The sequence below is a fragment of the Merops nubicus genome, unplaced genomic scaffold, assembly GCF_000691845.1.
Source record: "Merops nubicus isolate BGI_N331 unplaced genomic scaffold, ASM69184v1 scaffold14058, whole genome shotgun sequence".
Lineage (NCBI taxonomy): Eukaryota > Metazoa > Chordata > Aves > Coraciiformes > Meropidae > Merops > Merops nubicus.
This window is the reverse complement of record NW_008627920.1, coordinates 10,701-32,316: the sequence shown is the minus strand read 5'-3', so window position 1 is coordinate 32,316 and position 21,616 is coordinate 10,701. Positions and strand designations below refer to the sequence as shown.

The following is a 21,616-nucleotide window of genomic DNA, read 5'->3' as shown; positions in this document are numbered from 1 at the left end:
GCCACATTCCTTCTCTAGTCAGAACAGATTAGATAAAAAGGAAAGATTTCTATTCTAAGAAGCTATTTTATAATTTAGTCTGAATGTACCGAAACATTAAAAAACCCACTTCTGATTTGCCTTTCTCCCACTACTCCTTTAAGTAAGACTTTTGAAGTTGCCATGACAAGGCTGTTTTCCCACTTGTGCCAGAGTTGTTCAGATTATCTTGTTCTAGGTACAGAATTGGTTTTCATGTGCATGCATGAGTCAAGGCACACTCAACCAGTGGGAGTGAAAGGCATTTTTTAATCCTGATTACTGTCTTCATATTGAGACATTGCAGTTAAGCATTGATTTTCTGAAGAGATTGTATGGCTATATGGTCTGTTCTGTCTAAAATGGTGGGATAAAAAACAGCTGGCAACATACTAGAAGTATATGCTACAAATTGTAAGGAATTTAGATGAAAATGAAGACTGGATTAGGGACAATACCAACTGGATGTAATCACATTATGCAGATGTCATTCAGGACTAACCTGACATTCCTAATTGTAATTTTTGAAAAGGATTATTGAGAAGAAAAAAAAAAAAATCCGTTTTACTGTTGTATTTGAAGGTGAATTTGCAGACTGACATTTAGACAGAAAAAAAGGTTTTCTTTGTAAAATGAGAAGCCCTGGGCTAGAGGACCTTGTAATGAAATAAATGCAATATTATGATTCCATTTTTCACAGTCCTCACTTAAAGCAGAACCACATTTAAATGTTTAAAGTTCCCCACACACCAGTTTTGAAGATCATTCTTATTAGAAAAAATAGATTGCTTATAAACTATTCCACATTCTGATATTGTTCATAGCTCCATGATTTATTCTACAAAACCAGTGTGGTCTCTTTACATTGTAGAAATGTTCTGTTTCTATTTTATGGAGTCATCTCAAATGACATACTCCAAAATTTGCTTGGAATTTGTATTAAAATGGGTGAAGTTGTGGATATTTTAAATTTCCATGTTATTTCCATTTCAGTATTTTATTTCTGGAATCATTTTTGCAAAGATACCTTACTGTATGTTTCTCTTGTCCAATATTGTCATAATTTCATCATTCAAGCATGACATATATAGGACAGATGGTCATTGCTGGTCCGTCCAGGTGGGTATAGCCACCAGGTAGACAATAAAAGTAATAGAAATTACTTCAACTACTATTTGTTTTAATTTCCTTTGATGCTTTGTTCATCTCAGATTATGTGAATTGTTTACCAAGTATTTTAGTTTTTAATGAAAAGATAAAGTTCAGCTATTTTATGCATGTAAAATTAATTTCCTTCTGATCTAGAAGTCAGAGCTATATGGCTGATAGTTTGGTTAACACAAGGTATTTCATACAGGAGGCTGCCAGCTTATTTTTAGGGTGATGGTGAGAAAACAGTAAACAGCATCTACAAAGCAACAACTCTTAAAAAAAAAATAAATAATGTTTAAAGCAGTTTGTCTACAGCATCTCAAAGAGCAAAGGATATGCTTTGACAGTATTCATTAAGCTTGAATTTGGGCTTTTTGTTTATTTCTGTGGCAGTTTAGCACAAATATGCTTTCTCCCTTCTGCTCTGAAAGTTTTGTGATGGGCCCTTATTATATGCAAGGTAAAAAATTGGAAAAAGCTCGGTATGTTTTGCTTTAGCATATTCCATGCCATCCATGTGGAATTCTGCCTTTCCATCTGTCAGACAGGCAACAGCTTCAGTTCACTGGCACGTCTCCAGGTCAGATGGCACAGAGTGCAAGTGGGTACTATTTGCCTACTCAGGGTACAAGGTCTTTAGGTAAACACTTGGGTAGATATGCCTTTAGCTCTCAATTATTAAATCATTAATTATAATTTGAAAATCAGCTGCAAGGTAATGCTTCTAGAAATTTCTACATTTCTCCTAATGAGATTTTTTCATGCCTGCTTAGTGCTAAAGGTGAAGATAATCACATAGGTGATGTCATTTTCTACTTTGAGCCAGTATCTGTAAAAATTAACTGCTGCTAGAAAAAAAAAAAAAAAAAAAAAAAAAAACAACTAACCAAAATTTACTAGTAGTATTTCCAGTGCTTAAAGGGGAAATCTGGAAACTGGGAACAGAAGATGTCTATAGTGTTCTTTCTTCCCTGTGTCTGTCACTCTAGCTGTCCCTCAAAGAGGCAGCCAGCAGGTATGCTCCATCTTCTTTGGAGTAATTTTATCATTGAAAAGATCAGATGACCGAGGGAGGTACAATAATGTTTTGATTGACAGAAGAGATGAATATTCCAAGCCTTTGGTTCTAATACAGAAGTTACCAAAACACAGTATATCATTTTTTTCCCTTGTTCTTCAGTGTTAGCTTGCATATTTGGAATTTCCACTTATAGTATTGGTGGATAGTTCTTAAAACCTACTGGCTTCAGTAGTCTGAAATACTGTCCAGTTCCGTCAGTGACTACAGTGAACAGAGATTGTAGGAGTCTAATGCACACTGAGCAGTTACAATTTCAGTGAAGTATCAATGCAGATGCCCTTCAAATAACCTCTGTTGTGCAGGGGTGGGACAGGGAAGAACAGGCTTACATAAAACAATGTGCAAAATTGTTCCTGCTTCTAGGGACTGACTTCACATGACTGACATGTATAGCAGAACAAATAAGACTCAACAAGCCAAGGCACTATCCTTAAACAATATTCCCTTGGGCTAATAGCATTTAAGTCTTCATGAAATCTAGGAACTACATCCCTACTATTAATGTCCATCCTTAGAGATACAATCAGCATACACTCTAGAGGTGTCTAAGACTAGGTTGGATCATACCTTGCAAATCTTGGTCTAGTGAGAGATGTCTCTACCCATGGCAGGGGGGTTAGAACTGGATGTTTTTTAAGGTCCCTTCCAACCCAAACAGATTCCCATATAGACATTTAATGCAAGCTAAAAATATAAACCAATGAATTGAATTAATTTCCTGATCAGTTATTTTTAACTTTTATGGAAAGTCTCATTGGTGAGTTTCATCAAATGAGTTTTACAACTATGCTACCAATTCTCTTCATGCTGTATGTGTTAATTTTCATGATTTTCCAACAATAAAGTGATCACTTACTGCCAGGTATGTGAAGAAAATATTATAATCTAGCTTTTCTTTATATTTCTTACACCCTAATAGAAATAACTTCAACTGCAAATCCAGCTATTTTTCTATTTGGATTTCTACAGGTTTTGTTTGGTTTGGGGTTTTTGTTTTTAACCAGAATTAGTGAGTTTCCGGACTCAGAAAACCCCTGTTATCATTAGCACAATCCCTGGAGTTCTGTCCATCCCTCCAGGGCTCTACTTTTGTTTCAGTTCTATGGACAAAGACTAGACACTGCATTTTTTTCCTGTAGATTCACTTCCAGTCTGGCTTTTTTCTCTACGGTGGTTTTAGTGTCACAAATATTGATTTTTATAAAGTTACTTCTGCCTTATTTAAAGCAGAACAGACAGACTTCTGGCACCACAGTAGCAAATGTCAATAAATATTTAAAGAAACTGACTCTTCAACAGAGTCAGAAACCTGTAATCTGCACCAGGTTTTCTGTAGCTCATTTATGGTTTCATAATATTGCCTTTTCCTGTTTCTGCTACTTTTAGGAACAGTCTTCATAGAACTGAAGTTACTGTCCCCTCAGTGGGCTAACAAATGAAAATAAAATTAAAACAATGTGCTGAAAGATGCAGGACAGCAGAAAGTTAAAATTATTCCTGTATCAGCCCCTCTGGTGAATGATGTACTACATGGGGAGAAGATAAGGAGTTTAACCTCAAATAATGAAGGGCAGACTCATGCCCCCATGACATGAGTTGAGGTCTGCTCTGCTATTGAAAACTAAACCAAATGGCAGGTTGTTCTCTAAACCACAGCCAGTTTCAGACAGGAAGCTGTAATTAAAGCATAAGCCAAAAAATGCTCCTCAGTGGAGCTTTATCCATGTTGGATAGTTTAAAGTATGAGAGGACTTTGCCTTTTCTGAAACAAACAGGGAAGGTTGAATGTGTTTCTTGAGGAGATAAATACGTAGCAAAAACAACAGCCCAGAAATGGTCACATTGTCTCCTTTGACCAAAGAGACTTCATTTTTTTTCTGCCAGATTTAATGTGGCCCTTAATAAGCAATGCTCACTAACCTCCAATTTAAGAGGAAATTAAGACTGTGATTAGAAGACAGGATTTCACAGCACCCAGCCCAATGTGTTTTACTAATTTGAAAATATTTCCTACATTTAGCTTCAACTCCTACAAAGCCATATACACACTTAACCTCGTTACCTGAGCTAACAAAACAATGTAGAAGTTCCTTAAAAATAAATCTCAAAAAAAGATGTTCCTTAAAACTTTAAAGACTTTTTGCTTAACATTGGTTTTGAAATAGAAATTTCTTTATTTACCTAATAGAGCATAAAAATATTTAATAAAGTTAATGTACCAAAGATACTGCATGCTACTTTTTTTTCTCCAAGGCACATAGGGCTCACTAGGGTGATCTAGGGCTCTGCCACCACCAAAAGGCACATTCTTACCATCTCTTTAATGTTGACTAGTCATTCAGAGGCCGTGTACAGGTCATATCAGCTTGCTTTTCCCAATGAAATATAATCTCTTTTGTTCAGAGCAGGGCAGGACCTTTTTATTTTAGTAGCAGAGTAATCTTAGATCGCTTCTGAGTCAACACAATTCATGGATGCCATTTACAGTAGATGCAGAGTGATTTTGGAATGGTATTCATGGGGGCTTTCTAGTACAATCCAGTTACAGAGCAAGCCTAAAACTGTATTGGCTTTTGAGATGTCAGTGCTTTTAACAAGGAGCAATGTGATTCCTAAAGCAATTGGGTATTTGGAGGAGAGTGGTCATGTACAGAAACCTTGCTTATGAAAATAATATCCCTGCTCTTCAGGGACAATTTTAAAGGCCCAAATATTTACTGCAATAAATATAAATCTGTTCTCCTTGTGCACATACCTAGCAGTTTAAAATGCAATGCCTGTGTTGTCTTAGCTATAAGATACTTGCTCATTTTTAAAAAACAAAAGAGATGTATTGCCAGACAGGGAGTTTTCATGCCAGTCTAGTCTGGGAGGTGCTGTGCATACATTGGCCATACATCCCTCCTCCAAGGTAATCCTAACAAAATGTTTGTGTTCACCTATTAACTTGAATGGCACCATTTTGGTAGAATACCCACTCTTTAAATACTCATTTCAGACATATGAGAATTAATTTAACTTCTGAGTATTTTTGAGCTCCAAGTTTACTTAAGTTCATACTCATTTACATACTTGCATCAGCATTATTTTTTTTTTGTTTGACTACCAGACAGTTAGAGAAAACAGTCATACCTGTTACAATCTGATTTTCAATATATCCTTGCCTTTTCTCAGCTGTGCATGTATTACAGCTGAAAACATCTTTCCTGAACACTCCAGTCAAGGTGTTTTCACTTTTCTTTTTACCACAGCCTCTTACTAGAAACTCTGTGCTTTATATATTTCAAGATTACCTTTCTTTTGCCTGGCTACATCAGACTGGTGGCTCAGGGACATGCTGTTACTGAATTAATGGAATCAGCTCTTTTTCTGGGTGTCATTTTTCATCATGACTCAGCAGTTTGCCGAGGTTCCTGAGCATGAGCTGGCATTTCATATCATTGCTACACAGCAGTATTTCTATGACACCAACTGTCAAGGTCATCTTATTCTGTGCTTGGGATATCCTTTTCCTAGATTGACAGCCAATGGAGAATTGCCTTCTAGTTTTGTCACTGGCAGAAGTAATTAACACAGTCCTGGGTTTGTGCCAAGACCCTTAATGGAAATACCAAACAACAATCCCAAAGCAGATTCACAAGGATCTTTACTAGTTACTTCCCTGTGTACATTTTCAAAGCAACCCATGATTGCCCTTTCCTTAGGCAGTTCTGTTAAATGCTACTGCTGAAATACCAAAGCCTGTCTTCCGTCTTAACTGATGCCAGTAAACCACTCATTGTAGACTTATTTAACTAGAGTCTCATTTCCACATAACTCTGTGGAAGTTATTCCTCTATTCTCCTTTCTGCATTTACAGCTACAAAGAAAAAAAATCTTTTTTTTTTTTTAATTTTCCCTGCAAGGTCTGACTTTCACTGACAGAGTTATCGTTTCATTGATAAATTTCTTACCTCTGAGATGTAGCTGCCAGCTACTGGTTCCATTAGTGTTTCCTCTGCTCAAAAGTTAAAGTGCTACAGGACATCCAGTTAGGTTTGAAGCTTTTTCCTAGGAACTTTTTCCCCTGCACGCAAAGAATTCCACATATTCTTGCACGAGGGGCTTAAAAATTGCAGCCTGTCCACACAAGTGCCAACATCTTCAATTCAATAGAGTTCAGCAGCTAGTCCACACGGAGTTTCAGAGTCCATCATTGGCAATTTGAGAAGCTCCTTGAATACTTCTCAGTAGAGAAATCCCTTGGAATACCAGGACCCAAACACTAATCACAGTTTTTGTTCTCTGGGATAACTAGGAAGCCGCCTCTTCCCATAGTGACACCTTTTTGTGGTAATTTACCCTTCCAAAAGTATTGTAAGTCTCTAGCCACATCTAAATCTCATGTCAAGGAGCAACAAGAGCAGGGCTAATAGAGCTAGCAGAGCCTTCATCACCAAGGGCAAACTCCTCATCCAGCTGAGGTGAGCAGGGCAGACCCAGAGATGAGGGCTAGGTTGAGCCAAGAGCCCAGATCCTCATGGTGAGGAGGCAGGTCCCAGGAAGTCAATCCATAGATGAGAGGTAGGGTCAGGTCACTGGGCAGGTCTGTAGCAATGAAGCCAGTCCCTCAAGCCAGTCCCTGGGTTGACTTTTGGATAAAGCGACCCTATGACCTGAGCTGGGGCTGATCTGGAGACCAACACTCTTATAGCAGCAGAGGTCAGACCGGGACTGAAGTGCTGGGGGTCAGCTTAAATAGAGCTCCTGGCCCATGGGGGCTAATGGAGGTCCAGGTGAGGCTTATGGAAGCTCATGTGGGCTTGTTAGTGCACCTGGGACTCTGGCACCCAGCTTGCTGCAGGAAATACCTATTATTCTTCAGATCCAATCTCAAAACAAATAATAGTTTAACCTATGATGTATTTCCCATTTTTGTAGATTCTTATATGTTTATTTTGCATAATTACGCACCATTAGGGGTTGGGGTTTTCTCACTAGATGGAGTATTGAGTGTCACTAGATGAGGCACAACAGCTCTTCCATTCCAGTTCACAAACTCCTGCAACAGCAGACTACCATAGTGAAAATTTCTGTCTCTCTTTTTTTGTTGTTTTTATTTTTTTTTAACTGTCAGCATGCTGCAGAAAGAAAAGGTGTAGATGGATGTTTGTTTATGCTGGTGAGATCTGAATTCAAATCCCTTAGCAAACCAAGATACCTTAGCAGGGCTCTGGAAGGTAGTTCAAGTCTTCTTTTTGGTATGGAGAGGCTTCAAAGGAGTGAGACTTTCTGATTCTCATTTCCTTAGCAAGTCACTCATCATATCTAATGGGTTTAAATTTGTACGTGGCATTAGGTTTAGCCCTCCTGTCATTTGTGTGTTACTGGCTTGTAGATTAGCTGTCCAACCCAGAAATGTTTCTTAGGGGGGTTAATTTTTGTTATTTGGCTTGTGGTGCTGAATGTGAAACGATCTTTCTCCTTTAAAAAATGGACAGAGCTTTAAAGATTGTTTTCCAGTGTTGGTTAAAAAGTTTGTATTTTATGTATATGTGCATATTTATGTATATATGCATGTGTATGTATATGTGTATTTATATATATACACATGTGCGTGTGTTAACATATATATGCTAACTTAAAAATAGTGGGTAATATAATTTAATAAAAAATATCCTAAAAGGTACTTGTGTGTGTTATTTATGGTGGTTGTGTTTCTTATTTGACACACACAAGAAGCATATTCCCAGCTGATACTTAATTCTTGTGTCATTTTTGGCATAATTTCTAGCAAACTTCCCCAGCACAATACATGTCTGCCAGCAGTGGTAGGAGTTGTGGCAACTGTTGTCAAGCTACATACTTGGTTCCCAAGAAAAAAAGCTTTATTTGCTGTCAGTGGTGACTGCCTGACCCTTTAAAACTTAGCAAGTTGTTTTTCAAAAATCATATCCTGGGCAGCAGACGGTGACATTGATGGATCCTGGATGCAGCATTCTGCGGATGCTTCCTGGCTGATTTGTGACCAGTTAACTAGGGGACATCCTACTAAATTCAGTCCTTTGTCAAATGATCAGTTCATGAATGGGACACTGCTTAGGCAACCTGAACAGACTTGGTTATTTTAAGTGGTTTAGGATCTTTGCAGAAACAAAGGTATTTCAGAATGGGCCAGGTGTATGCACACTACCAGTCTTTTCTCTGACTTGCCTTCTGAGTTGACAAAGCATAGCAAATGATCCATTTTAACATTAAATATATACTTTTAACATTAAAGTAATTAACATTGAAGTAATAATGTTAACTTAGTTTTGTTCACCTGTAACATATGTCAAGAAACATTCAGAATTTCTTGAAAGCTCTGTTGCAAGGCTGAGGTACCCTAGTTTGCAGGTAAAAATTTTCCTTTTTTACACTTTGAGGAGGGTTAATCAGGAAACAGAAGAGCAGAATAGGTAAGGTCATTGCTTTGTATGCCTTGGGGTTTTGTGTTTTTCTTCCAAATGGGAAATTAAAATAGTTTGAAATGTTGTGGGTTTTTTTTTAGATTGGCACAATTTATAAGTCCATACATAAAAAGAGAATGCTGCCCAAGAGAAATGATGCAGCAACTGTTACCCTCCGTTTCACTAAAAATTCCTTCATCTGTAGTTCAGAGTAGAAATTCAAGTACCAAAGTGTGTACCTCTTTGAAACACCTGATGGGCACTGTTCTTTGGCACGTGGGGAGTGCCGAGCTGTGCAGCAGGCATGGACTGAGGTGGCTGCAGCCTCTGATATTCTGGCAACGTGCACTTTCCAGTAAAGTCATGGTGTTGAAAGAAAATTGTAGTTTTGCAACAACAGTGCACTGCTCTTCCAAATATCACTGTACAGCATCTAGAGCTGCCTGACAGCTGCTTTTAAGATACAAGGAGTTTCATAAATCATGAAAATAAGTGTACTTCTGGCAAACTACAGAGACATTTCTGATCTTGTTTGAAGTGGTTTGTATATATTGATATTTTTTTTTTTATTCTAGACTGTTTAGGATTTTCAACTTAATAGAGAGGAAAATGTTTAATAAAAAAATACTTCAGCAAAGTTGTGAAGTGCTTATCTTTAAAAAAGAAAACAAAACAGAAAAGAAGCAGAATAATTTAGCCAAGTATCCATCCTACACTGATAAGACAGATGCAAAGATGCCGTAGAGGAAGCAGAAGATCTACCAGTTACATTTCTCTGGGAGCCTCATGTTCCAGCTATCATGTAGAGATCCTGCAGAGACTCACTAATAGCACTACATAAATTTGATCTTACGTTTAGCTGCCAAGATGCACATGTTCAGTCCAACATGAGAGAAGTTTTGCATTTCACTGGCAGAGTAAGAGTAGTGTTGCAACTGTCTTTCATTACCTCACCATCACTTTTAATGTCGTGAGGTGGAATCAAAGTTTATGACCACACACATACAGGAGGAGGCAGGAATGGAGTCATGCCTCTGCACATGTGAGTGCCATATTCCACCAAGGAAAAGTCAGATTAGTGTCATCAAGCCTCAGAAATGAATTCAAATATAATACATGCATCACAAGGAAAGAGGGTCATGTACAAAACAGTTAAGTGTAGAGTTCAGTGAAAGTCTTTACGTTGTCCTTCTGTTAAAATTTATTTAGTGTATTGGGATTTACTTTTAAAGGCTCAAACTGTCACTGAAGTTTGATGCATTTTGATCTTGGAATAGTCTGAGTACCTCAGAGATCGAGATCCAAGTTTTCATAGTTGTTTTATAATTCAGGTAAAATCTGAATCACTAACGTGACATAATGATACTTACACTCTAATGTTGTTACACTGTAGGTATAATCCAGCTGAGGCTGTTTTATGTCTGAAGGGCTTTATACCACAGGTGGCAAGCAAAAGCCTGTCAAATTAAAAATCTAAACAAAGGCAGTCTTCTGCAGGACTAAACAGGGCTAGTTTTATTCAAACTTTTCCCATTGGAGTAGTCCTCCCCTTCTACTGGGGACACAGGGCTTCCTTTTCTAAGTTTGCACTGCAGCGTGGTGCTGTCGCCTGCTAATTGTGTGTCAAAGGAGGAGGCAAGCTGGTTCAGTTTAGCTAATCTAGCAATTACACAACAGTCTTCACCACATTCAAAACTGAATGAAAGACTTGGGTTTTTCTCATCAGCTCTTCACACTGGCACTACTTCGTGTTGCTTGTTGTATCTCTGTGCACTTGCCAACGTTACTGACTTTATTGATGGTGAGATACAGAGGGTGCTGGCCTCAGCTTCAACATCTTCAGGGTGCTGAGATACTGCAGGGACAGACACTGTATAAATAAGCCATTTATTAAGAAGTATTGCTACCTTTAAGAACTGTCCTGCTCTCACAGGGGTGTCTCGTACACAGGTATTGCCTCGTGTCTGCCTGGGGACACCTTCTGCATGGAAAGGCACTCCTTGGCAGACTTCCTAAGTCTGCACTAATCAGTGAAAGAAGTGCTAGTGGGATTTGGGATGAGGAGTACTGTGTGATGCTGCAGGGCACCAAAGTACAAAGACACTAGTTCAAGTCTAGTTGATGTTTTACAATTTAGAGCCAAGATAAAGGTGAGTGATTTAGAACATTCAGAGTTTATGATCTCTGGGTACAAATTACTGTTCCTACCAAGCTGAAAGGTAATACTGTGAAACAAAACACCTCTTCCAGCTCTTGTGGCAGAAAACAGAGGTCTTCCATTATTCTTCCTTGTGAGTAGTGACATTTTATATAGCATGTTTTTTATAAGACATTCTTCATATAACTGGAGGCGAGTGTGCAGTTGCAGATATGTTCCAGTTAATAATTCAGTCACATCTCACATACACTAATGAATATCTTGCATGAGTGCCAGTTAATTTGATATAACTGAGAAATGAAAATGTGGCTGAAACCTCAAAGCTGCTGAGATAGTTAGAAATGTTTCATATATATATGAGACTCTTTGTTTTTCCTTTTGGGTAGAGGAATATAATGTTTTGACTGGTGAATAACAGACTATAATGAGCAATAATCCATATATTACTAGCTTGAATACAAAACATCAAACTGTTTTATTTTTACCTTAAGTATCTGAAAGAATTTGCTGTTCTTGTTTGATTGGAAAAACATTAACCTCAAGTTTCTGGAATGGATAGGGAAAAGAAATCTGTTATTGTAATGATGTGCCTAATATGATACTTGAAATTCTAAGGGAACTGTTTAAGTTGACAGTTGCAGACAAATTATGCGGTATTGCAGATCAAATCTAGCTTAATATGGAATGAATGGGCTGAATATTATTCCCTGAAAATTACTACTGAAATAGCAACTCAGCTGATGTGTGCACAAGCAATAAAGTAGTCATAGTCGTCTTTTAGTCACTGATGTACAAGTCCTGAAGATTTTAGTAAAAATAGATACTAAAGATGCCTTCAGAATATTCCATGAGTCTCAGATTCTTCTTGAGGACAAAATGCTACATGATTACCATTTGGATTAAAATTCATGAGGAAAATCAGAATTTTCAAATGCAGACCAGTGACTTTTGGCATCCTGTCTCTTTTGTCTGGACTCGGGATTCACAATTGCTCTACATGTCAAAATTTTTACATGGGCTTCCAGATTTTCTTTAAAATTTTTAATCCAGTTTAAGATGGTGGGAGAGAGCATCTTTTTTCAAACTTTCTGATAATGAGGTCTGTTGAAAAACACCTAACTCCTTCAACTACTAAATGCATATATATGTATATATTTTATTACTGTTCTTTCCATTGATATTTAGAAAATATGTCTCTGCTCATTGCTGTAAGAAGTTTCATTGACTTCCAGGACTTACTTAGAATTTTTCAATTTATCGAGTCCTCTTTTAACTTGGCCTAAAAAAAAAAAAAAAAATCAGAGGTGGTAGATGCCCCATTCCTGGAAGTATTCCAGGTCAGGCTGGACGGGGCTTTGAGCAGCCTGATCTAGTGAAAGGTATTGCTGCCCATGGTGGAGCCATTGGACAAAGTCATTCTTTTCCAACACAAACCATTCTGCAATTCTATGAAAATGCAAACTGTAAAGATAGCTGAAATACATGTTTTTCATTAATGCTGCTTGTTTGGGTTTTCTCTGAAGCAGGCTGCAAACATCAGAATTAAGTGGATTTTTAAAATGAAATGCTTCAGTTGAGCAGCACAAAGGAATGTTGGGCATGGCCAGGTGGCTGGCTAAGGCAGGTGATTCCTTAAATGTTGTGGGCTGTGAGACACCTGCATGAGCAAACAAAGCCACAGCTTAGTCAGATCTGGCTGGAGTGTGAGTAGTCCTCTCAGCTCTAGCTTCCTGTCATTAATACTTCACCAAATTAGTAAGACATTTGAAGGCAAGGAGTGGCACTACAGATGTGTTCTGTTAGCTTTTGGTCACAGTCCAGCAAGACTGATGTGTACAGCCTGGTCCTTGGAGATATTTGTTCTGTATCACAAAACTGTGAAAGCTGACTGAAGGCAGCGCAGCAGACAGCCCCAGCCCTACAGAGCTGGCTTGTAGTCTGTCACAGGGACATGGACATTGGAGATCCACACTTCTTGTCTGGTATGTGCCCTGTGCTTGTACGACTCTAGCAGCAGTGGTATTGTTTCACTCTTTCACAAAGAGGGCCAAAATCCATTTTTTTTAGGGCAGTAACTTATTGATGCTAAGTCCAAACCTTTGTTTTCAATATTTGACAGTGGTCTAAGAGAACAATATGTCATTTAAAATTATATGACTCCCCTTTTTTAATCATTCTTGGTTCTTTTTGTTGGTTTGTTTTTTTTCCAGACTGGAACAAACGGATTGAATACAGGCCTGGTTCTGGCAGCATACCTTTGTTTCCCAGCATTCGTCTAGAAACATGTGATGGGCCAGTTTCCTCAATCCACACCACCATTGAGCTACAGACCAACTACATTGGAAAGGGCTGTGATCGTGAAACCTACTCAGAAAAATCTCTGCAGAAATTATGCGGTAGGGGTGTGGCTTTCTGTTGGTTCAGTAATAATATTTTTCCAAATAAAGCACCAGTTCCTTGTGGCCTTATAAGCATGTGGGATGTGAATTTTGCTCGTTTTGTTCATTTTTGATTTTAGCAACGAAGATGAAAGGAGTGTTAATGTTTGACTGGTGCTCCATTCTGCATTTTGTTTTCATTCTTTTTCACATCTTCACCATGGTTTACTTTTGTTTTTTTTCTCCCCTGCTCCCCTTCCCTTCTCTAGTTTTTCTCCTTGCTCATTGTACCTCCTTCTCACTCTTTCTTCCCTCTGCTACTAGTACTGGTGTGACAGTGTAGTGAGATTTCTGGTATAGATTTGCCATCACAGGAAGACCACAGGATGTGATGAGAATTGAATCTCCATCTCGTGTTTCAGTCTTCCTGACTCAGCTGTCTGTTCCACTGCTAAGTACTGTGTCTGAGTAAAAACAAACAAAAAATAAAGGCATATTTGGGGCAATCATTTAAGAAACAGGAATTTCAGAAAAGAAGTATCTTGGTGGTGAAAGGTTTCCTAATGATTTTCTTTCCTTTTCCTCCTTTTTTGATAACTTGGTCAAGATACAAATTAATTTTGAAAGGTAGATTAAATATTTGAGAATACTACTGTAGTTTTGTAACTTTAGGATTATGTGTATGGCAAAGCAATGGCCACACATTAAGCTGCTTTTCTTTTGACTTTTGAGATCTGCTGTCTCCCTCCTCTAAAATCCTGTCTTCTTAGAGTCCTCATCTGAAGCCCTGATGTTGTGGAACATCAAGTCCCATCTGCTCCAGAGTGTCTCTTTACCTGTCTGACCTACAGTAGCAAATGGACAATTTTTTTTTTTCCCCATTTAAATGAATGGATTTTGGTTTGGGGTGCTCTGGGACACAACACAACAGTGTTGCAGATATGTTAAGATCAACAGGCTAACCTTTAAGAAATAATTTTGTAAATTAAAATTTTCAGCTAGTGTTACTAAAATATTAAAAATTATTAAGGTAATTATCAGGGAAAAACAGTTTGTGTTTGCAATTACCAATTACCTGTGGAGACTGAGAAAGTGAGAGGTAAAGGTGAGTGGGAGTAATAGCATTCTCATCTGAATATTTTCATTGCTTAGTTAAGGTTACAAAAACAATCATGATTTTAATACTGTATCTTTATCCAACTGACTGACGCTCTAGAAATGTGGGAGAAAACCCATCTGCCAACAGCATGCATCTTCATCATGTTAATAACATTAAAACTGAGAGGCTGAGCAAGGCTAGGTGACCTACTGGGGGCTTGATTTCATTACATACTATCATTTTAATAAAAATAATATGTTATAGCTAGAGTCAAGTACTTATTCCTCCTCTGAGAACCTGCATTGGCAGCAAAGAGAGCATTGCTTTACGTCTGCTAGAGACCTGAAGTGCAGCTGGTACAAGCATTCAGAGCAGATCACTATGTACGAGGTCAAAACCACCACATGATTACACTGACATCAAACACTAACAGCAACTGTATCCAGCAGTATTATCATTCTAAGTGATAGAATGCACCACCTGCTGGTGCAGAATTCCTTAGCTGAGGAAAGCTGTGCAAAGTCTATGGAGTTCAGCTTTGCAGAGCATGGCTTGACTACCTCACCTGCTGACACTGAAGCAGTAGAAAAGAGGATTTCAAGTATGTCTCTTTTTCTCCTGAATAAGCTAGATGTTGTCCAATACTAGTCCAATCTTAATTCATTGTCTGCATCATGTGTAGGCCTAAGCTGGTGAAAGCCAGGCTGCTCAAAAGCCTTTCAGCAAGTCTGCCAAGGTTTCCATAACTTCATAGAGAAGCACGGGCAGGATAGAAACTTGTAATTGGACTTTGATAAAAGGGTTGTAAATGACAATGAATTTGACATCAGAACTGCATTTGGACTGGCTTACACTTTGGTATTTAGTGTTTATTACCATCCTTAATGTAGAGAGAACTCTTATGAAAGCAGGTTAAATTATTTCTGCAAATCACTTTTCTCCCAGAAATGACCTTATTGTATCTAATGGTTGGATGAATAAATTCTTTGAAAAGGAAAACTTTGATTTTTTTTTTTTTCTACCAGTAAAGCACCGTGTGATTGCAGAGACTGCAGAACTGAGCAATTACAGACAAACATTCATCTGTGCTATATAAAATGCAAGATTGTCTCTCTGTAATTAAGGGCCCAGTTTATAAATGCTGTGCTCATTTCTTCATTCATCTGTTGGAAATCTAGAGAATTCAGATGCTAAGGACAGTGCATTATTTATTTTTTTTTTTGTATGACTGATGGTTCGAGTCTACTCTTCAGTAACCCAGTGATTTGTACTTGCTTTGACGGTCAAGGTGGGCAGTTTAAATGATTAAATTATGCTTGAGTCATTTCAAAGTGAAGAAGTTATTAGTGTTGTGCCTCAAAGCATTTTAGTAAGCATTTTTTCACCTTGTCATCCAACAGTAATAAAAAATAAAGAATGTATAAAGACAAAAGAATATATAAGGCACAATTTGGACTGCAAAAACATAACCAGAATAAATCTCACTAAAAAAACATAAGCAGTTAAGGAGCCTAGAATATGGTGGAAAGGTGGCTTCAGTGCTTTCTTCTTTCCCTGTAAATGTAGATCAATTAGAAAATAATAGGAAAATAATTCTCACATATGGCAGATGGGAAATTGAAATATAGAAACTCTGAATATAGGATACAAGTCCATGGGCCAGCAAAGAGGGTAGGTGCTGCCCTCTCCTTTATCCTGCATTGCATCGCTTTGCAGGAGGCTCAAAGAAAGTTGTTGCTCTGGTTGAAAAGTAATAATTTGGATTTGGGTTTATTTGGATGATAAACTTCCAGGTAAAAGTCTGGTGCAGTTCAGCAAACAGTATCAGGATGTGTTTATCCTGGCACAAAGTTTACAGCAGGAACGTGCAGACTGAGGAGAGAAAGCGGGACCAACTCTGTAAGCTGCTTGTGAAAAAAAAAACATTTTAATATGTAAGGGGTGCCTCAGGGGTCTCAGTCTAAAATCTGCTTAGTGCAGTGGCTCCTGCATCACTCTGGAAGCATTTTAGAAGAAAAGGGCAGCAGCCTCTACATTGTGGAAGAGCACCAATCCAGTAGCATGATGGGACTTCCCTGGGAACCCCTGCAGATGCATCCTGTTTGTAGTGCTCTGAGGCCATGTCTGTACACGGCTGAGCAGCTTGGAATGCTGCTTGGATTTATTCTTCCAGCTAAATCTCCCAAACACATAATCCAGGAATTGTTCTTGGGGCACGATTAACACACACTAACAGGAAGAGGTTCCAAAATCTCCATAAAAACATGGGCAGATAAAGTAGAACCTGTTGAGGTTGGTAGTGGTTTTTCCTTTGATTATACAGCATGGTGTAAGCAATTTCTGTTGCTTCTGTAAGGAAGGCTCATTAAAAAGTAAAACATAATATAAAGAGTATGATTCAGAACCCTGGCTTATATTAAATTAATCTTCACATCTTTTTTTATCAGCCTCTCATCATATTATTCATCACATATCATTTGCAGGAGCTTCCTCAGGTGCCATTGACCTGTTACCATCTCCCAGTGCAACAACTAACTGGACAGCTGGGCTTCTCGTGGATAACAACGACATGATTTTTAAATTTGATGGAAAGCAAGGAGCAAAAATCCCAGATGGAATAGTCCCAAAGAATTTAACTGATCAATTCACTATCACTCTCTGGATGAAACACGGACCTAGCCCAGGATTAAGAGCTGAGAAAGAGACTATTCTCTGCAACTCTGACAAGACAGGTGAGTCTGTCTTTTGAAAAAATCTTGTTTTCAATAAAAACAATAGTGTTGCCATCTCTCCTCATTTAATTTGGTCTGAAAAAACACTTAATGAGATCAAATGGTGCCACTCTAAGCATTGCTGACTTAACAGCTTATTGAGGGGACTGATGACTAAGTTTCAAGCATTATACAGTTTGGGAGCATATTTCAGGTTACACAAATTATTATTGGCAGAGAACGAAATATAGATTTTATAGAAACTGGTTGATCGAATAATGGAGTTAGGTTGGTTTGGGTTTTTTTTCTTTTTTTTTTTTTTTTTTTTTTTGGCGGGGTTTTTTTTTTTTTTTTTTTTTTTTTTGTTTGTTTGTTTTGTTTAGATTGGGAAACAGTTCTAATTCTTCATTGAAACTAGTTAGACTAAATATTGGTTTGGATTTTATTTATTAATTTGGACATAAACATTTCCCTCAACAAAACTAATACAACATGTTTCAGGAAGATGCTTGCTCTGTGTGGCTTCCCTGAAACCATAATGATCCATGATATTCAGAAAAGTCAATTCTTTTGTTTGCTTTTGATTCTATTTATTTACTTATTTATTTGGTTGGGTTTTCTCTTTTAGGTGTAGATTGCTTTCAAACACATTGACCTAAACAAAAGTGTTGATGCTAATTCAGATGACTGACCTTCTTGGTCCCTCCTTTCAGAGATGAACCGCCACCACTACGCCCTGTACGTGCACAACTGCCGGCTGGTGTTTCTGCTGCGCAAGGACTTCGACCAGGCTGACACCTTCCGCCCCGCCGAGTTCCACTGGAAACTCGACCAGGTACCTCAGCTTCCCTCTTGTCCATAACCCATCCTGCCCCTCATCCCTTTTGGAAATCAAAGAGAACAACCTAAATCCCAACATAGCTGCTTTGGGAAGTCGGAAGTCTGCTGCAATTATGTCGCAACTTGTAACTGTTATGACTGTAATTGGAATCCACATAAAAGCAGATAAATGAGTAACTTGACTGAGTCATTTTATGCACTAGGTTTTTTAATTGAGTCATTTCAAACAGTAAGTAGATGTTTATATCCTTCAGCCATGGATAGAGACATGACACTGCATATCGTTCCCTAAAAGTTTTCCATTTATCATTAAAAAAAAAAAAATCTACTTTATCAGCACAATGGAAATGATGGAAACCTTTTCAATAAAGAGTGTGCTGACACACAGAAAGGCATTTGGAATATATTGTAAATCTCATCTGCGGACTTCTGCTTTCATCTGCTGTGCTGTATGTAATTTCTCCTTATTATGAAGAGTATATTGCAAAGAAATTATTATTAAAGAGATAAGATTTGCCTTTCATAGCTTTATTAGTTCTAAGTAGGATAAGGATCATTTGGATGAAAGAAGAGAGACTTCAGCATAGCAGTATTATCTGAAAGTGGGCTTCTTCATGTCTTTAAGTCCAGACTATGATAGTGAAGATGTAGATATAGAAGTGGCTACTTTCCCAGTTCACCTTCAAAATGCATACAAAAAGATGATCTTTGTGGTGATTATCAGATGAATGTGGTAAGAAACCATGTGCTGATTGTAGCACTTGCTTTTCATTGCCGTTAATTAGTTTGGAAACAGTTTCTGCTGTACTTAGTATGAAATTTTAGTGTCTAGAAAGTGGTAAATTTACATTAAATGATTTTGAAGAGTACAAGTCATGAGTAATGGATGTCACCTCAGATAATGCTGTTCTGAGTGGTGAACATGGATTTGTATTTCTAAGATAATAAGCATCTAAATTAATGATAATACAAAGTTTATGTACAGTATTTTGATTTTGAAAGTTAAGTGCAGTCAAATTTTCTTCTGTATTCTTGCAATGAGAGGACCAATGTCCTCTCAATAAATGAAATTTGTGTGTAACTCTTGTAACTTATCCATGACAGAATACTGGAAAATGTACTGTCAAAGATAATTTTCCATTGATGGTGAACCTGCTCATCTCACAAATATGCTTCTGGATGGTCTGTTGATTTGGGAAATGTGAATGAATTTGAGGGTGTTTTGTTTCAAAACCACACAGTAAGAGTGAGTGTAACTAGTTATGTGCTATTTTTTCTGTAACAAGGGATAAAAAATACCTTGGTCAAGTCTACAGAGTTTGCCTGAAATTTATAAACCTAGGGGAGTTGCACCAGCAGGGCAACTTCTCACATCTTCACCTGACATTTAAGCAGAATCTCAAATATCTGGTGACAGGAACTTATTGTTTGTGGTGTAGATCCTCAATGAACCCAAAGATTTCAGCTAGGGATGACTGAATAAGTCCTTGGAGATATTTTCAGATTCAATCAATTGTACTGTGAGTTATGTTTCTGGAGAGAACTTGTTGAATCTGTATATTTCGTTCTCTGCCAATAATAATTTGTGTAACCTGAAATATGCTCCCAAACTGTAGCACTACAGAAGTGTTGAGCTGCAGCTGGGCATTGGAGAACCTTCCTAACTGCTGTGGAAAACTCCTACAGGATGGAAACTAGAGATAGATAGTGAAGATTTTTTAGGTCACGTCATTCATTTCCTTTTATTCTGCTACTGTCAATTGATTTCCACAGTATATTTTCAACTGCTCTTTCTAGCTGAGAAAGAATGTAAGATTAAAGTATAAATAAAACATGTTATGGGTTGTGTGACCAGACTTCCATGATGATTAACTTATATTGTCATGGTGGTGTAAGTTTTGTCATGAAGGGACCTGGTACGTTTGCTTCTTTACCTCTTCTTCAGTTCTCCATCTGGCCTGTATGGTAAATTAAAAGGAACTGAAAATAAAATATACATGAATAATGGGCTAGTAAGGAACTTGCATTGTTTTAAAGACAAGGCAGTCAAATTTTTACTTCAAAGTAGTAAAATTATGCCAGCTTCTAACTGCCACCTTAGAAAGCACAGGTTATTTTAAAACCATGTTAAAAAGCAAGTTAGCATCCCACTACAAATTCCTCTGGATTTCAATATGAAAGGAAGCTGGGGCTAGATTTTCAAAAGTAGGTGAAGTGCTCTAGACACTTCTGAAAATCCCACCAGTTGATTATTTGCATATGTAGATAGTGAAATATGATGAAATAGATCCTGAACTACCTCTGGAAATCTCGCCTTCAGAGCAGTTTGGTTTAGAGCGACACGTTCTCAGATTCCTTGGGATTGTTTTAAGCAAAGCATGGGAATTAAGCTGTACCTAACTATGGTGCAGTTTCTCACCCTGTGCCCTGCACTGTGCTGTGGAATGCTGTAGATGACATTGCAGATGTGGCTCTGGAAGCCAGTTCAAGGGAGCACAGCCACAGCAGAGTAAAATGTGGCCGAGTACTTTATTGCTGAGCTCGCTTTATGCTTGCGGCAACAATCCGTACGGAGATTTTGCTGAGAAGGATCCGGTGACCTTGGAATAGGGTGAAGCATAAACTAGTGAAATCATTTATCATTCTTACTGCAGAGTGGTAACATTTATTATACCAGCTGCTTTGGGCTCTAGCTAGTCCACAAGACCAGTCATTCTTTCAAGGCACTGACCAAGAATGAGAGCTTATTGTCATTCCAAATTTAATTGTAATTCTCCAGACCTCGTTTCTGTGGCAGGTTGCTGTGGCACACATCTCAGCTGCAGGCTCCGGTCCTGGCTGAATACAAGGACTTGTGTGACATTTTCTATACCTACCCCTGAGCAGTGCATCTGAACCCTTCTGAAACAGTCCAGCCATCATAACTGCTATGCACAGCAAGTGTCTGAAACCTCCACGTAGTAATGGGTGCCAGGTTAGCTCTGGGAGTCATAGAAACATTTTGGTTGGAAATGACCGACTTGTAAGGGAATCCGTTAGTGGTAACAGAAAGCAAAGGTATGGAAAGAATCATGTTAAAGAAAATAAGTGTCAAGTCTCTAATTCATGCTGTGTAATACAAGCTGCATGGTTTTCCCAAATAGCTGTAATAGATGCCTGGTTAGAGGTGGTTTCTTCCTTTTGCTTACTCCCACTTCCTTGGAAGAGAAAGTGTTTCCTTTGTGTCAGAATCATGGCCTTTTTTTTATGAGTTTCCAATGCAAAGTTTTAGATTGAGTATCAGGATGCATTTGTCAGCTTTTTAAATCTTTTTTTTCTCATATTCAGCTATAAGCTGTTCTTTAAACCTGAGAACTTATTTCAAAAAGTTTTGTCACCTAAGTCATTAAAAGGCATCTAAATCATCATCTGGTTCAAATGCATATGAACAGAGATGTGATTTAAGTGAATGATTTAGGCAGGCAAATATAAATTTAGGGTGTCTAAGAATAACATAAAAAATATAAAACCTGATGGTTTTTCTTAGAAAGTTGTGCTGTTTTATTTTAGGTTCCCGTTTATTTGGCTGCTTACCTTATGGAAGTGTGACTGGTTTGAAGGAAATGACCAGATTGTGTGGCCTCCTTTCACACACTGCATGTGGGATGGGTCTGGTAGGGATCTGAGCTTTCCAAGCTCCAGACAGCACAAAGGACAAGGTACAAAAGTACCCTTGGAGACCTGGGAATTGGTGAACTTCTTAACTTACATC

General features: G+C 38.0%; 1 protein-coding gene across 1 annotated transcript in view; it reads left to right on the top strand.

Moving 5' to 3' along the window:
* LOC103778894 (calsyntenin-2-like) overlaps nucleotides 1-17,860 on the top strand; it is a gene marked incomplete at its 3' end in the record, with an annotated part of 167,337 nt that extends 149,477 nt beyond the window's left edge. The window contains exons 8-10 of the mRNA XM_008946510.1: nucleotides 13,048-13,233; nucleotides 16,798-17,046; nucleotides 17,739-17,860. Of these exons, the coding sequence (XP_008944758.1) occupies nucleotides 13,048-13,233; nucleotides 16,798-17,046; nucleotides 17,739-17,860 (557 nt within the window). The remainder of the gene's footprint in view (nucleotides 1-13,047; nucleotides 13,234-16,797; nucleotides 17,047-17,738) is intronic.
* Between the last annotated feature and the right edge of the window lie 3,756 nt (nucleotides 17,861-21,616).